General features: G+C 42.5%; 2 protein-coding genes across 3 annotated transcripts in view; one reads left to right on the top strand and one right to left on the bottom strand.

The window, feature by feature from the left end:
* Nucleotides 1–595: 595 nt before the first annotated feature.
* LOC306804900 (glutathione S-transferase omega-1-like) lies at nt 596–6,733 on the bottom strand. Its single transcript, XM_079312080.1, has 6 exons — nt 6,609–6,733; nt 6,409–6,517; nt 4,711–4,933; nt 3,611–3,712; nt 1,397–1,503; nt 596–1,129 (listed from the first exon to the last, which is right to left on the bottom strand). The coding sequence occupies exons 1-6, from the start codon at nt 6,640–6,642 to the stop codon at nt 976–978; spliced, it is 729 nt and encodes a 242-aa protein (XP_079168206.1). The 5' UTR covers nt 6,643–6,733; the 3' UTR covers nt 596–975.
* Nucleotides 6,734–9,741: 3,008 nt separating this feature from the next.
* The window catches only part of CFAP43 (cilia and flagella associated protein 43), a 42,195-nt gene continuing 35,549 nt past the window's right edge, over nt 9,742–16,387 (top strand). For both annotated transcript variants that reach the window (XM_079311923.1, XM_079311922.1), the window contains exons 1-4: nt 9,742–9,869; nt 11,735–11,988; nt 12,786–12,882; nt 15,624–15,791. In XM_079311923.1, the coding sequence (XP_079168049.1) occupies nt 9,778–9,869; nt 11,735–11,988; nt 12,786–12,882; nt 15,624–15,791 (611 nt within the window). In that variant the 5' untranslated portion in view covers nt 9,742–9,777. The remainder of the gene's footprint in view (nt 9,870–11,734; nt 11,989–12,785; nt 12,883–15,623; nt 15,792–16,387) is intronic.

The following is a 16,387-nucleotide window of genomic DNA, read 5'->3' as shown; positions in this document are numbered from 1 at the left end:
CATACTGTTATATTAACATACAGGATAGCTTCAAAGATGTTCAACTAAAATGCTCTGATCCTGCCTCTCACCTGATGAAACACAACATACTCTTTCCCTCACCAGCAGCAAGGCATCACCAGCACAATGTTCTGACTAAACTCCTTTTACTTCTGTTCTCTAATTTTACCTACACCTTGACAAGCAGAGCAATGCTTTAAAGTCTGAGAACAGAAAATAAACGTCCTTCTGCTCAGGATATTGTTACTCTTGGCTTTACTCCTTACTTTAGGTTAGAGCCTAGAATAAACACACCAGTGCTTCAGAAGGGCAGAGGATTATAACCATGCACTCTCCCCTAGCATATCTAGCCAAAACTGGAAGCCCTTACTAGATGGTTCCTGCAAACGTGACTTCAGCAGGGGTAGGTGGGCAGGGCTGCAGTGAGTATTTTGGCAGTAGAGCTGCTTGAAGAGATTACCAGTCTGCACCAGGAATCACATCTTAACTTCACAAGCCACACTACCTGTTTTAGTCTTTACAGTACACTGCTCCTCTCTCTCTGTATAACCAGTCCAGTGACTAACAGCTGCCCAGAAACAGGAAGGAAAAACTATTTGAAGGCAACATTGCTTTTTATTCATTTTCAAGACACCAGTATTACAATTTTTAAATCAGGTAACAGCATCAGTTCAGGGACTGCCCACTGCAATGCCTACAAAGAACCCAGAGATTACAGACCATCACCTCTTGATTAGAGGCAAATTCCTTTATAAAATATCCACGACCATCAATGACTTTCCCTCTCCTGCTTGAAGCCAGCACATCCTTCCCCCAACAGGAAGGAGTGGAGTTCACAGAAGGTTTCTCAGCCTTTTCAGCCCAGATTTATTTCCCATTATGAAATGCAACCACAGAAGAGCCCCTGAAATTAAAAATTACACTGACTTCCCACACTGAAAAGCAGCACTAACACTTGACATTCCTACAGGCACCTCAGAGCCCATAATCACATGCCTCAGGGCTGTTCTTCAGATACAGCTGGAGGTAGTTTTTGTATATCTGTGGGTCAGTTATCGTAGCCTTGACAGCAGGGTCCTTCTTCATGGCCTCCACCCAGCGCTGGAGCGTTGGGGTGTGATTCAAAGAGCTACAGGAAAAGGGAAGAGACTGAGTAATGCAAATGGAAAATCTGGAGGGCATCAAGGAAACAAAACAACTTGAACAGTTCCATTTTACACTACTTTCTCTGTCCCAGCACAATGTTCAGTTTAGAGCAGGATGCTTCCCCCAAACTGCAACACAACACAAGCTTTCTTCAGCAGCCCCCAGGAGTGGCCCATTGCTGCAGTGTACAGTGTGCAGTATTGATGCTGGGGCACTTCAGAACACAGCAGAAGCCAGGCAAAGTACTCACTCTTTCAGCTGGAATGGTTCCAGACGTTCAAACCACGGCCAGATCAGGTAGTCAATCATTGAGACTGAGTCCCCACCAAAAAACACCGTGTTGCGTTTGGACAGAGCCTGTGAAGGGTGAGAGATGTCAGCTGCCCCCAGAGGAGAAGTGCAGCAGAACACCACACAAAACCCCCAGTGCACAGTGGAAGGCAGGCACACTCCAGGGATCAGTGAGCAAACAAAGGAGATACAGTATATTCCTCTTGTGCACACAATATCAGCAGAGTCAGAGCTAGGAAGTATAGTTAAGTTTATTACTAGAGCTGCTATTTCATAAACTCAGCCCAGCTCTTCTCCACAGGTTTAAAATATGTCACAAAATATGAATCACTAGCAAGCTGCAACATGTGCACAAAGAGAAGTTTAGCTCAGAATGTTTGTGATTTCTTGCTGTCATAAGGCACAAATGGCACAGACTAAATGAACACAGCAGTACACATGCATTTCTTGAGCAATAAATCCAGCTAAATTTATCATTCTGCTAAATTAGAGCACCATTTTAGCAGGGGCTCTTTTCCCATGGCAGCTGAGGCCAAGTGGTGTCAGGGAAACATTTCTAATATTACATCTCAAACTGCCTTTGATTCCAGGTGCAAAGGCAACAGGAAGCAAGAGTAACTTACACCAGAAAGAGATCCCTCTCACAGCTCAGCACAGAGAGCAGGGAAACAAGGCATGCAGAAAGCTCTCCTGTTACATTGATAACTCTGATGCATTTTTAAGTGCCATGGCCATTCAAGTTCAATATGCTTTAAGGACCCTCCAGACCTTGTTCACTTCTTTCATTAGATTAGTGACTCTAGATTCCTTAGTGGCTCTAGTTTCAGGCATTTTGGTGTTTTAAAGGTGGAACTCAAAAGACCTCACAAATCTTGGTTTTTTTGTACACACACCACCCTATACACTCATATGGCATTTATTCCCTGTCCATAATCCCCATGATCCAGTAGAGATTTTAAAGCAGGCCTTCAGGAGGTGTGGAGCTGTCTGAGCTCCCAGGTGTCTGGCAGAACACACCCAGCAGCTGCACAGGGGCACAGATGGGAACACAGTCCCCTCTGCTGGGCAGCAGAAATCAAAACACAGAAGTGTTCTAAAGTACTTCCCCTCTGGAATATCTCTTGCAATACACTGAGGGAAGTTTGCATGGCTCTGTTTTGGCTTCCCATTCACAGCTGACCATCAGCTGCAAAATCATTTAGGGTACAGTAAAATACAGACACTGAAGGAACAGCAAGTTATTTCACACTATTAATCAAGAAGGAAGAAGATTAATCCTTCCTTAATGTTGAATACATCTGTATTTCAGGGAGATGAAATACACAGCTTCTCCAGGAACTTATCTGCACCACTCCAGCCTCAGCCTGATCTGACAGACAAGACAACTCTGGAAACAATTTGTGTTTTGGGGATGGGAAAGCAGAATGCACCAGACTGTTAGGAGAACTAGGAAAGTAATACAAGGCTACTGGCAGCTTTGCACCAGAACAGAAATACTCTGGAGGAATTCTTCCTCATTGATCCACCCAAGCACTGGCTGTGGCTGCTAAAGACAGAAGGAATGGGATCATGACAAAGGCAAGTCCAAGAGCTGCTCAGACTAGCCAAGAACCATTACTGACACAGATGTCAAGTGGCTAATACAGCCCCAAAACCACCTGACACTTCCTAGAGCTCCACTGATGTTGCATTACATCACCAGTAGCAGACCACGGTCCAGGGTTGGATTTCTACAACGCACACATTACATTCTGCTTCCATCCACCCCCAAAGATAAAATCTTTTTCATTCTAGAGCTTATGTCATCACTGCTTTCAGCTCAGATGCTCTTCAGCAGCTCAGACTCCTCAGCCCTTGCACTTAGTACATGCTGCAAGGTCTCCTTCACTTAAAGCACAACAAAGCTATCAAAGACAACAGAAGTCTGCTACAATTCTAAAATGTTTGCAATTCTACAGTGTCTTTATCATTAGATAAAGTTCAGTTTCATTACTTGAAATTTACTCTAATGGTGCCCTTGTGCATCCTGGGCTGAGGATAATAAATTGAGACACTGGTTTTTATTATAACTACCAACTAAATGAGAGATCTACCTCCAAAGGACACAGCATGAAAATAAAAAAGGGAACATATAAAGGCTGGAAATCTGCTTGTTACCATTAAATACTCTCACCTCTTCAAGTTTGCCAAACTTTTCAGCAATCTCTGCTTTCAGTGCAGTAGTGTCCTGTCCATCTTTAACTGCCAAAACATGCTTGAAAAGCAAGGATGTTATCTATACAAAGGAAAGTAAAAAGTTTTTAATGTACCTATCAAAAGAATACAAATTAGTCACTCAAAACTTAAAATGTTAACTTAGATGTTAAAATACTAAATGCAAGTTAAATCTTAAGATATTTGATGTTAAACAGTTACATAAACTCTTTGATAAAAATTTAAACCATATAAAAATCTAAACTTCATAAAAGGCAACAAAAAGCCCAGAAGAAGAATAAATAAAAAACAGTAATGAATTTTAGTCTTGCAATAAGAGAATAGTGAGAAAAAAGAGTGTTTCCCATCTGCACATTTTCTTTCTTGTAACACACTTCTCTCTTTCCATTCCATCTATTTACAAAGGCCTGTTGCAAATATATTCTCCCTTTTATTTCCCTTTCGTTGTCAACATCCCTTTGCATCTTTTGTTTCTTTCTTGTCTCATATCCAAGTGACTTCTTTCACTTCCTAAACTCCTCAAATCACATGCTAGGACAGAGAGGTTAATTCCAGTCAAACAGCTCCAATCTCAAATGAGCCAAAACCAGCCTCCCTATACAAGTCCCATGTTTTGAGCCACATGCCATCTCTTGTCCAGAGACAAGAGGCTCTCTCAGGCACTTTCCACATCCTGCATTCACATAGTGCTTCCTACAGAAAGGATCAGAATAAATAAAATACAGCAACTGGCACTTTCCAGGTCTCATATCATCAGCTGGTTTGGTCTGCTAATTTTTGCTCTGTTGTAGGATGCTCAAAACCCTACCTCAGTGACACAAATTTTCACTTTATTGGATGCCTTCCTGCATCCATCCCTGCACATAATTCTGGGAGCAATTCAGAGACACAGTGGATTGTATGTGTTCACAGAAAAAGGCCCCAAATATCTCTCTGCTTATTTAAATGCTCATCCCAGACACAAAATCTCCCTTAAAGGATGAAACATCAGCAAGAGAGCTGCAGTTTTTGGTGCAATGGTGAAGTCAGAAACACAGTCCCACTCTGATCACACTGTACCTTTGAGAAGTCTTCCAAGAGCATCTTCTGCCGGGCTCGCTCATACGGGTCTGAAGGCATCAGCTTCTTCTCTGGAAATGCTTCATCCAAGTACTCACAGGTGATTGGGGACTCCCAGATCAGCTGGCCCTTGCTGGTCTCCAGAACAGGAACCAGCCCAGAGGGCTGCTTCTCAAAGTACCAGTCAGGTTTGTTCTTCAGATTGATGTTGATTACTTCATGGCTAAAAGAGCAAAAGAAAAGCCCACACAGGCTCAGTTCTGCACCAGTCCACCCCATGCCATGGTGAAATGCAGTCACCTCAACAGTTCAGTACTTGAGAAGCCCCTGTACTCCCCTGTTTTCTTTGAAGTTGTTTGCAGAACTAATCCTTTAACACAGAAATACTGCCACACTTTGCTGGAGAAAGCATGCACTGATGTAAAATGAATTGTTTGCAGACTGTATGCATGTCTTTTATGAGTTTAACAGGCATCCAACTACCAGGCTAAAAACAAAGGTTAGAACTCAGCACACTTATCACATTTGAGTTCAGGGACAGTCTAAGAAAGAAGCAGTTGATTGCAAAAGAGTTACACCCTAATTAAGAAATGCACCTGAACCTTAACCTGCCCTTATATCAAAGAGCAAATCAGCAGAGCATCTTTCCTACTTATCTTCCCAACCCATGTCCCCATATGAAACAAGTGCTTAGGGTAAAGGCAGATACATATTGATTAAAAAAAATACATGGGAGGTATATCTATATTTAAAAATCAGAAGTTATATGCTGAGTTACATGTGCGACTCCAGAAAATGCCTATTAAGCCCAAAGGTCTGCTAAACACAGCTGAACCTTCAAAACACCTGAGAAGTTACCAGAAGGCAACTATCACATCTAGGTAGTCATAAAACCCCTCCAAAATCACTATGACATAACAAACCTCCCAGCTCCAAAAACAGTTCAAAGATTAATTAAATAAAAACAGAATTAAACTGACCCAGAAGTTTTATTGCATCTGTTCTCCCACCGCCCCCACCCAAAAAAACCAAAAAACAAAACAAAACAAAAAAAAAACTCATGTAAAAAATAAAAATAACTAACTCAACTTTCACCTTAATAAAGAGACCTGTTAGCATTCCCTATTCCAACATAAAATCCCAGCCCTGTGTTGGCTAACAAACCACTGGAATGCCTTGGACTTGGAAGAACCAGAAAAAGATGGTTAATTTTATTTTATACCTGAGGGAGACATTAGACCCTATTCAACAATACCGAAATGACACGATTATCAAACACAAGCACTGGATTTCATTGACTTACTACAGCACATGAACAAGACAATGTTATAGAACACAGTACGTTTCCCGTTTTAAAAAGGTCATTCACTCACTAGTGTGTTTTGCTGGGCAGCGACACAACAGAAACATTGAATATTCACAGCTTCCAGAATTCTCACGGCCGCTCACACCAAAAACAAACCGTGTATGTTATGTCTCTATTCACATTTACTCAGCGCAAGCTATCACAGGCAAGAATTATAAAAGGAGGTTTTACTTTGGGCCTTTACGCAGCTGATTTCATACAGAGCCTACTCATCCAAGCTTTAGAGCAAAACCACGCACAGGAGGCTGCTCTCAATCAGTTCGGCCGGGGATGTTTAGCTCCGGGAAGGAAGGAAGGCAGGCAGGCAGGCCCGGGGTGCGGGAGGAGCTCACCTGATGCCCTTGGCGCGGAGAACCAGGCGCGTCCGCTGCGCGTAGGGGCAGAAGCGCATGCTGTAGAGCCGGAGCTGCCCCGCGGGCACGGGGCCCGGCGCCGTGCTGCCTGCGGGAGAGGAGAGCAGAGGGAAAGGGAAATGAGAGGGAGAGGGCGAGGGGCTGTCACAGCCGGGGAGGGGGCCAGGCCCGCCGCTTACCCTTGCCCAGGCTGCGGGACTGATCGCCCGACATCGCTTCTCGCCGCGATGGTTCCGCTCCGATCGGCTCCGCAGCGGCACCGCCCGCCGGGGGACCGTGTGCGGCCCCGCCTCTGGCCCTGCCCCGCTCCCTCCGCTCCCCAAAGGCTTCCCGGTGCTCCTTCCCTGGGCGGGCAGCCCTCCCCAGCCAGCTGGGACAGGCGCTGTGCAGCTGCTCTTGTGATAATTGATAAAAGATTCGTGTTAATCGTAAAAGTATTGGCGTTTGTATAAACCGGAATACTTAGGTCTGAAATGAAACATGACACTAAAGAAAGGAAAATATATGATTCAATCATTTTGTTTTAAATCCCCCGGTATGAATATTATGATTGTAAATAAATTGCATCTAGTGGTAGCTTGCAAAACAAAGTTTTCACACAGCTCAACAGATTCTGCAAAATCAGTTTTCCTGCCTTTGTGTTATCAATTGCAGCCTATCCCTAAGACCAGACTTCCTGACTTCCGTCATTCCTTATCTACCAAGAGCAGATGGTTATCTATAGGACTTGACAAATTGTCAATTGACAATTATCTAGAGACTCACATCGTCCAGCAATCCCACGGACCACCACTGCTAACCTGGCAAAATTAGGACAACAAAACAATAACAATTATTGATGACTAGAAGGAAACCATATAAAAGGGAGCTGCAAACCAAAGTTCAGTGGAGCATGGAGCGGGCAGTGACCCCCGTGTATCCCCAATGTGCTGCTTGCTCTGTCTGTATAAAATAAAGCAATCTAAAATTTTGCTGAATATCGAGACTTTTGTTTCACATTTATGACACTCTCATGCTCTCCCTCTCTCTCTCTCTATTATTATCTATTATTATTTACAAATAACTGCACAGCCACCGCTGGCATTCCCATGCAATAGGACAGCTGAGCTCTACCTCACGGGCCAGATGTATTTGTAAGCAGTGCCTCCAGCAGCTGCTGAGGTACCAGGTTCCCCTCAGTGCCTCCTCCTGCATCACCTCTGACCCTCCAAAACCCCATCCAACCCCCTCTTGAGGGTAACAAGAAGGGTTTCTCTCTCCTGCAGCTGTTCTGCTTCATGATAAAAACCTCAAGAAGAGACAGTAACCCAAAAGACAAGCGGGCGTAGCAAAAGTTAAATAATTTTTTTTTTTCCTAGTGCAGTTATAGAGGGATTCATGCTTGCTTCTGCAAACAGGATATTTGTGGGAGCATCAGTGTGTGCAAAGAGCCAAAGAAAGAACCAAAGTACAGATTGAAGCCTTCTTCATCCCTTTGCTCCCTCTTCACTTGAGATTAGGGCGCCAGAGATTTTCCTGTACCAGATTTCCTTGGAGTATAAAATGGAAATGGAGGTGCTTTCCTCTTAATGATTTTCACACAGTGTCCAACTTGATTTCTGACAGAGAGGTAAAATGATTTACCCTGTGGCTCCACACAATCTTCAGGTTGGCACTGTACATTAACAGGAAACAGCACGTTTGTAGGGACCAGTGGGCTGGCACAGTTCTTGCCAAGGGGAGGGAAAATCCCGGCCCTCCAGGTAATGCATACTCCTCTGTCAAACCCCCAAGGCTGATAGAGCACTCTCAGTCTCATCAGAGGATCCCTGCCTGCACAGGGGGCAAGCCCTACCTGTTTGGGTTTGGTTTTGTCACTGGAGTTGGGCCTCAGACACCAAGTCACAGACTAATATTTTCTGTGGTGATGTCACCTGCAGATAAACACCAAGATGGTCACTAGTAACATAACCGTGATGTTGACACCACTGTCATGGAGGAACATGATTTTTGTTGAGTCACTGCTGCTTGATTATGTATATATTAAGCAATTCAGCACAGAAGGGGAGTGGTAATTTGTTGCACCAGTCTGCCATGCCCTTAGGCAAACAGAACCTTTACATAAAGTGCTCTTTGCCAACAAAATCATTTCTCCTACCATAAAAAAACCCAAACAAACACAACTGTGTTAGAGGTCATAGTCCTTATTTCTCCAAGTACTTGTCCTTAGTAAAGATTCACCAACATTTCGGGTGATGAAAATAGAGAAAATTAATTTGAAATTTCCCCTAGCCATTACAAAACACACAGGCAGCCTGCTAGCTCAGTGCCTGGAGACAGGCATGTAGGAACTCAAACCAGCATCACAAGACCCGCATGCTACAATAGGCCCTCAGAAGCACCAAAGAAAATAAACCACTTCCTCATTCTGGGCTGGTGTTGCCTGGCACGCAGAGTTCCTGTGGAGACAGGAGGTGAGGAATGGGCCTGTCCTGCTGCCTCTGGACAGAAATGTCACTCTGCATTCATTGCTCTCCAGCACTATGAGTGCAGAATTGCACGCTGCCACTGTACAGGAAAGTAACAGCAAGCTAGCACAAACAACACACTATAAATAACAATCCTCCCTTAGCAAAGGAAATCTATTTTTTAAATACTTGGAGGTTCTTACTGTGTTGCTAGGCTAAAAGCTTCAAGTACAGAGGGAAAGGTTGCAGATGTACTTTCTCTTCTTTCCTGAGGAAAACTACTCCCCAGCTCACTCAGAAGCTTCAGGAGCTTTATTGTACACCATCTATGAACTTCTGTACCTTATAGAATTACAGAATCATCAAGGTTGGAAGAGACATTCAAGATCATCAAGTCTAACAACCCCTAAACTACATCATCCAGCACCAGGTCCAGAGCCCTCCTGAACACCTTTAGGGATGGTGACTTCAGAAAGACACAAGAGGAATGGGAAAGTAGGTACAGCTGTCCTGCAAAGAGACGGGCAGATGGCAGCGGAGCAGGTGAAAGGACGCGCAGGGTGACCAAGACAGAACAGTGTATTCCCCACGGCTGATGCACTCCTACACTTGATTCAGCACCTGCTTCTTAGACTCAGCAGCACTGACAGCCCAGGTTAAAGTGCCACAGATATCAATGGCAGAACTACATCATCTTATCAACAATAAAAGCACCCACACACCCCCTCACGCTTCACTCCTCAGGTGAGAGAGGACACGTCCCCTCATGGGCTGTTAAATACCCGCCCGTGCTCATTGATTGGCTGGCGCAGGGGCGCGGGCCAATCAGCTGCGTGCTCCGAGCGCGGCCAATGGCCGGCGGCGTTGCTGTTGCCAGGGCGCGGGTCCCGCGGCGGCGGCGATGGCGGCGGAGCCGGGCGCGGAGGGGCCCGGCTCGGGGGGAGCCGGCACGGGGGGAGCCGCCCGCGCCGCGGAGGCCGCGCTGGAAGTGAGGTGGGGGCGGCCAGCACAGCCCCCACACGCTGCTCTGAGCCCGGCTGGGGTGCGCGGGGTCCTGCGCTGTGCTCACCCCGCGGCGGCTCCGGGGACAGGGCGGTCAGACGGGGAGGAAGGGAGGCAGCGCTGGGGGGTCTGTCAGGGCAGCGCGGCGGCAGAGGGAGAGAAGCACGGGCACAAATGACAGGATCACGGAATCGGGCGGGTTCAGGGGACATCAGTGGGGCTCTGGTCCAACCTCCCTGCTCAGGCAGGGTCATCCCAGAGCATGGTGCATGGGATTACATCCAGACAGTTCTGGGGGAGCTCCAGTGGGAGAGACTCCACAGCCTGTCTGACAAAACCTGTTCCAGTGCGTGGTCGCTCGCACAGTAAAGTCTGTCTATCTGTCTATCTATCTATCCTCTCTATCTCTCTATCTATCTCTTTTATATATAACAACCTGCACTCTTGTCCCCTCAGGCCTTTACTGGATGTGTAAGAATGTTGAATTGCACTGTCACCCCCGTTCATTTATCTATGCATACAAGTTTTCTAGATCTCATTTTGCCTCCACAAACAGAAGTTGGAAATACTTTGTTTGCACTGATTCAGACCTAAAGTTGCAGGAAAGCACATCTGTAAGCATGTTCAGAGAGGTCTCATGTGCCATGGCCCCCCATACAACCTGTTCTTGTATGTTCTTGTATCAGCTCTCCTCTGTTGCCATGGCTTTCAGTTCATCCCCACATTGTCAGCTCCCACTCCTCTCTGGCTCCACTTGACTCCTATGTAGCAAAAGAAACCAAGAGCTGAAACTCCTCAGAAAAGATAATGGGAAGTTATTACTGGACAAAGTTTTATCTCCAGACCAGTAATTTTAAGATGCTCCTAAGTTGGAGAGTGCTGAGGCTTTAGTACCATCTTCTCAAGAGTACAAAGGATCAGCAACTGAGCTCATTTTATGACTGACTTATATTTGTGAAAGGAGTGTAAAAATGCTTCTGGTTATTGCAGAGAACAAAGGTCTCTCCCAGTCAAAATCAGAGAATTGGCAAAAGAGCAGAGATCTGATGTTTCTGAATGATAATTCAAAGAGAGGATGCTAGCAGCAGTGTTGGACACAGTGGGTATCTCTCATGCTGGAACTTTCCTGCCATGCTACCAGCAGGCTAACTGATATCCTCACTTGGTGGTAAATGAAAATCCCTTTGGTAAGATGACCCTGATGTTTGTCCACACAGTTTTTGAAAAGTGAAAACATCTGCTAGCAGTTACAAATTTGTTGACATGATGTAAGTTCATAAACAGAGTCTTCAGTAATTTATTTCAGTCCTTGTGTAACACATCCTGTTTACATTCCAGAGTTTTACCATGTTAAAGTACTGGAGTCTTTAAAGCAGAACAGTCCTCCTGGTTTGCTTCATATAAGCAGAAACTGTACCTTTATATTTTTTATTTTATGTGTATGAGATGAACTATGAAAGTGCAAAAAGTTAAGCAAACACATTTGGGTCCCAAGTATGGATCATACCTGTGCAATTCTTTCAAATAAAGTTACATCCTTTGCTGGGATATGTGAGTATGAAACCAGAGCCTGTGAACTTGGTTGACTTCATTTTTAGTGAAAACTGAAAGAAATAAAAGCATCTCTCCATGCTCTTATGCCAGTCCTTTGTGCTCCATGGGGGTAAGATTGTCTGTATGTTTTTGGAAATGCTGAACTAGTGACTCAATACCAGATCTTAGTTGTTGTGGTTTTACAACACTGGTATGAAGATGAATCTAACAAATCTCAATTACTAGTTCAGTGTAACTTAGGCTGCTTCCCTTTGGCAGAGTATTTTGATTACTGTTTTAACATTCAGTTGCTATATTTTCAGTTGGGTTCAGGGATTCTCAAACAAGAACTTGGCCTTTGTCAACAATCAAACTGTCTGCTACCCTTGTGGTAGTTACATCCTCTTCCTGGACATCAAAAGCAAGAAGACAAGAGCAGTGCAGTGTCAGACTGGCCAGGTGGGAGCCTTTGCAGCAAATGCCAACAGTCAAGTGGTGGCTTTTTCTGACCGGAAGCTGAATCCCCTCATACACATCTACACTTTTCCAGAGCTGAGTAAACTGACAGAATTAAAAGGTAGTGATGTGATAACCCTCATCACCATCATTTCATTAAAACAATACTTTAATAATCTGTTTCTGAAGTTGTGGGGGCTTTTGTATAAGACTTGGAAAACAAGGACTGTTTGTCCCTGTCACATGTCCTGTCTCATGAAGAGATTTGTGAAAAGCAGTGGAAGGAATTTTCCATTGCACAACTTCTATTTAGGTTTAAGCTAGGGAGGATATGACCATACATAATGAAGCTAATTTAAAAGGAAAAGGAGTTAAATGGAATTAGTTTTAGGAAAATCAGAATAAGCAATAAAATCATACTGCAGTAGGCTCCCAAGCAGACTGCTGAAAGCCAGATGAGAAATCTAGGATGTGAGGGATGAGGGTTCTTGCAATTAAACTTTGGAATCCAGGATATAATGTATGTTTTTGCCTGCTTCATGTAATTTCTCTCCTTGGTTTAGTTGCTTACCTTATTCATGTTTCAGTTCCCTTGCCATTTAAATAAGGATCATGATACTTTCTTTTTCATGTATATGAATAAAATTATGACTGCAAAGGATTTCATGGGACTTGGGGGAAAATGCTTTACATTTGAAGGTATTGTTGGAAAGGAAATTGAAAAAATTCCAAGCAGTGATACATAGGGAACATTTTTATGATCAAATCAAAAGAATAATCTGCAGTGAAGCAAAGAAATCAAGGGCCTGAAGAATATTTAAAGAGTTAAAATCGATATAAAGGAAGTGAGAAAAGTATCTGTGGTACTATAAAAGTCTGGGACAATCAAAGACCATATTCTTTATTTTTACTTTTCAGGTGATGTTCAGCTGGACTATACCTTACTTGCCCTTAGTTTTACAGGCCCATATCTGGCCAGTTACTCTTCAATCCCAGAGTTTGTTCTTTCAGTATGGTAAGAGTAAAAAAAAAAAATCTCTTAATACCATTTGTATTTAATTAATATTTTTGTGTGACTACTGTGTTATCATAGATTAAGCTAACAAATGTGGAACACATACTGATTGCCTTCATCTCTTTTTTTTTCTCCTGATTGATTGTTGTCTGCAAACTTTCTGTACCAAAATTGCTGTTTATTTTCTAGTATTAGTAGACACCATGGCAGTCAAAATGGCTGTTAGCTGTAGCAAAGTTATCTTTCACCTTCTTCCAAATTTTGTTTTTTGGAGTGCTTCCAGAGCCTCCAGCATCAGTTAATTATCTGTTCACTGTTGGAAATTGAGCACCATGCTGTTTGTGGAAGAAAGTTGCCTGCTGAAAAGAGGAAAAGGGTTCTAAAGCTGATTTGCACTGGTTTGTCCCCCTGGACTGTTCAGTGGTCCTCTTAATTACTTTTGCTTGATCTTAGTTCTGGCTTATAATTTTGATCAGTGATTGCACTAACTTGGATCACTGGGCTAGATCATAATTTTCTGCTCATTGATGTGAAATATCATATAATGCAGTGCAGATACAGAAATGTAGAATACTTAATATTTTAATTGTACTGTAAAATACAATCCTGCTCTTGCCTCCATTGCCAGCAAGCTCCCATTGACTTATGGGAAAAGTGCAGTCTGAGCACTTCAAAATAAATGGGGAGGGTGGAGTAGGAGAAAGGCAAGCAAGGACATGTAAGGAATAGTCTATATAGTCTCAGTTTACTGATGATCTTTTCCTGTGCAATTATAAGTGAAGAGGTAGCAACTCCTAGAATTTCAGAAATGAGAGTAGATACTATTACAGATGCCTCTTCTTTATCCCTTCTGAAGAATAATAATGTTTGCTGTGAACTCTGCTCATAGACAGTAGTTGAAGAAGGATGCCTGTGAATATCACACTGGAAACCAGCAAAGGCTCACTGGCCTGACTGCTGACACACTTGTCACCTACAGCAGAAGTAACACACGTGGTCCAATGAGTTCATTGTGTGCTCTTAAACAAAAATGTACCATCCTGAAAGGCTTCTCTAGATTATTCTTAAAACCAGAAATACCTAGAAATGTTTAAGTGCTTTAAAGGAGTAGTAATTTCCAAGGCCAAACAATTTTAACCAGTTTGTATCAGCATGTTACGACTATCAGCAGGTAATTGTCATAAAAACCATCCTAAGTCACAAAGAATTTAGCAACAAAATATGATTACATTAGAGTATTAAACTTAGAATCTTTAATAATTTGAACAGTGGTATGTGAATTTACTGTGAAATCAGGACCTTCATTTTTGTGATTGGAATATCTTTGCATTCATTGAAAATATATGTGTGTATAGGTGTCAGAAATCTCAGTGTTGAGCATTAGATGTCATGACTACAGCAATTGCACGGGCCCCAGTACTTTAAGCAGCTAGTTTGGAATCAGAGGTATAAGAGATGTTTTGAAAGATGTCAGTCTCAAAACATAAAGAGCTTGTGGATAACTAAAAGCTGCCTTTCATCTGAGATTTTGTATCCCTAGTATTTATTTTTTTCTGTTCAAAGGAGAAACAATGTCAGATTCCTTTTCAGATACATATTTCATCAACATTTCAGATAATAGTAAATTATCAACTATAAAACCCTGTTGGTGTTATCTGGTCAGTATGAGACAAGAACATGCTGAAAGATCTTTAGAAAGCAAGATATGCTGATAACTTTAAAAGTCAGAATTGTAGTTTATAGCTTCCTGAAATTTTAATGAGGTCTACTGCATATGTGTGAATAATTCCCATTTTTTGCATATGCTATAAATGTTAACCATTGTTTGCCTCATGATCATGTCTGTGAGTGAATTTATTACAACCACACTAAGGGATTATACTGAATCCATTTACAGCAGTGTATGCATTTTAGATTTCTCCTCTCAGCAAATAATGACAAATACTAGACCCATAAATGTTATTTAGATTAACAGTCAGATAGATTGTCCAATAAAATAAGAAACAGTTTTAACCATTTTCTTCAAATTATGTTAATCAGTTTTTGGATAGCGCCTAAAAGTGCAAATGCCATCAAATATTAATCTGAATATTGAAAAAACATGCACATTAGATGAGGAGAACATAAAATAGGTTATACTGGACAAAAGAAAAGTCAGCAGAGAACAGATTCCCAGGCTTCTGTTAGCTACACACAACAGCCCCACACAAACTCTGCCCTGGCTTGTGCCCAAGTTGGTTAATGCAGCCATAGCTTGTAGGTCTGCACTCCCAACACATTTACTGTGTTACCTAGATAACTAATAGGCTGAATGTGGTTGTTTCCTCATTATCACACCTTCCAGCTGCAAGTGTTAAAGTCATTATGTTACAGGTTGGAAAAGCAAGGCTGGGGTGCTGAAGAGTTAATTGGGTCCATTTTAGTAGCCACTGATGGAGCTAATGAAAAAAAAAATCCATTTCTTGTGACCACTGTTCTTTTCACAAAACTGAGTGCCTGATAATGCTTCTAAGATGTCAGTTTTGCAATCATTTTCTAGAACTAATAATATTATGTGTGGCTAATTAACCACATCCTTTTCATTCTTAAGAGGACCTTACTTGTTTGACAGCAGAAATTTTTTGTCAGTGACAAAGTACTTGTTTTCCAAACTCGATCTTGAACATCAGTCTTAATCACAGCCAGACCTTTGCCTTCTGTGTTTTAATGGATTTTATTTTCTTTTATTCTCCTTAATGAAGGAACTGGCAAGAAAAGATCCTCCTGTGCAGTGAGTCTCAGCCAGGGCTAACAGGAATCTCTCTGAGTTTTAACCCCATGAATTGGCAGCAGCTGTGTTTTGTTGCTGAGAGCTCCGTTTCCATCTGGCGCGTTGAAAGGAGCAAGGACGGGTATCACCTGACAGGACAGTGAGTGGAACACCCCTCAGGCTGACAGCAACATCTCCAAGTGTATTGTAATAACAAAGACTAGCAACACACATCTATTTGCAAATGATTTAGTTCCACTTAGTTCACCTAGCAATTGCAGTCTGTAATTGCTAAATCACAACCACTGTAAATCTGTCTAGTCAATCAAGCAAATTAAATTTATTATTTCATTTCTTAGTACTCATATGACCAGATTATGCACACCATGAAGCAAATACTAATCAGCTGATTTGGAAGCCTTCATCAAAAGCTGTGTGACTAAATAAAGATAGTGCCTGGACTGCTTTTCTGTAAATGGCTATGTTGAGCATTGCTTCTGTAGCTATGAAACCATCAAATTTGGATCAATTTTTTCCTAGTTAAACAATACCTTGCTGTAATCACATATTGTACCAAAGCAGTATCAGCTTTCAGTGTGATTTCCAAGTCCTGTGACTAATTTACAGGTCCAGAGAGGATGGCTCTGTCAATGCAATTCACTGAGCACAGCAAAACTAGAATTTATTTATGCCAAAATGTTTTTTGAACTTGGTAGGAAAGTATCATGTATCACTCAAGTTGGAGTCTGACATATA

The sequence above is a fragment of the Erithacus rubecula genome (genome assembly GCF_903797595.1).
Source record: "Erithacus rubecula genome assembly, chromosome: 9".
Lineage (NCBI taxonomy): Eukaryota > Metazoa > Chordata > Aves > Passeriformes > Muscicapidae > Erithacus > Erithacus rubecula.
The sequence above is the reverse complement of the archived record's forward strand: the minus strand, read 5'-3'. Positions and strand labels throughout refer to the sequence as shown.

What these genes read in the sequence shown, in the direction of transcription:
- LOC306804900 (XM_079312080.1), bottom strand. Translation starts at nt 6,642, where the DNA reads ATGTCGGGCGATCAGTCCCGCAGCCTGGGCAAGG. An exon ending in GTCCCGCAGCCTGGGCAAGG is followed by an intron (nt 6,518 to 6,608) that starts GTAAGCGGCGGG and finishes CCTCTCCCGCAG; the next exon opens with GCAGCACGGCGCCGGGCCCC. An exon ending in TCTTGGAAGACTTCTCAAAG is followed by an intron (nt 3,713 to 4,710) that starts GTACAGTGTGAT and finishes TCCTTTGTATAG; the next exon opens with ATAACATCCTTGCTTTTCAA.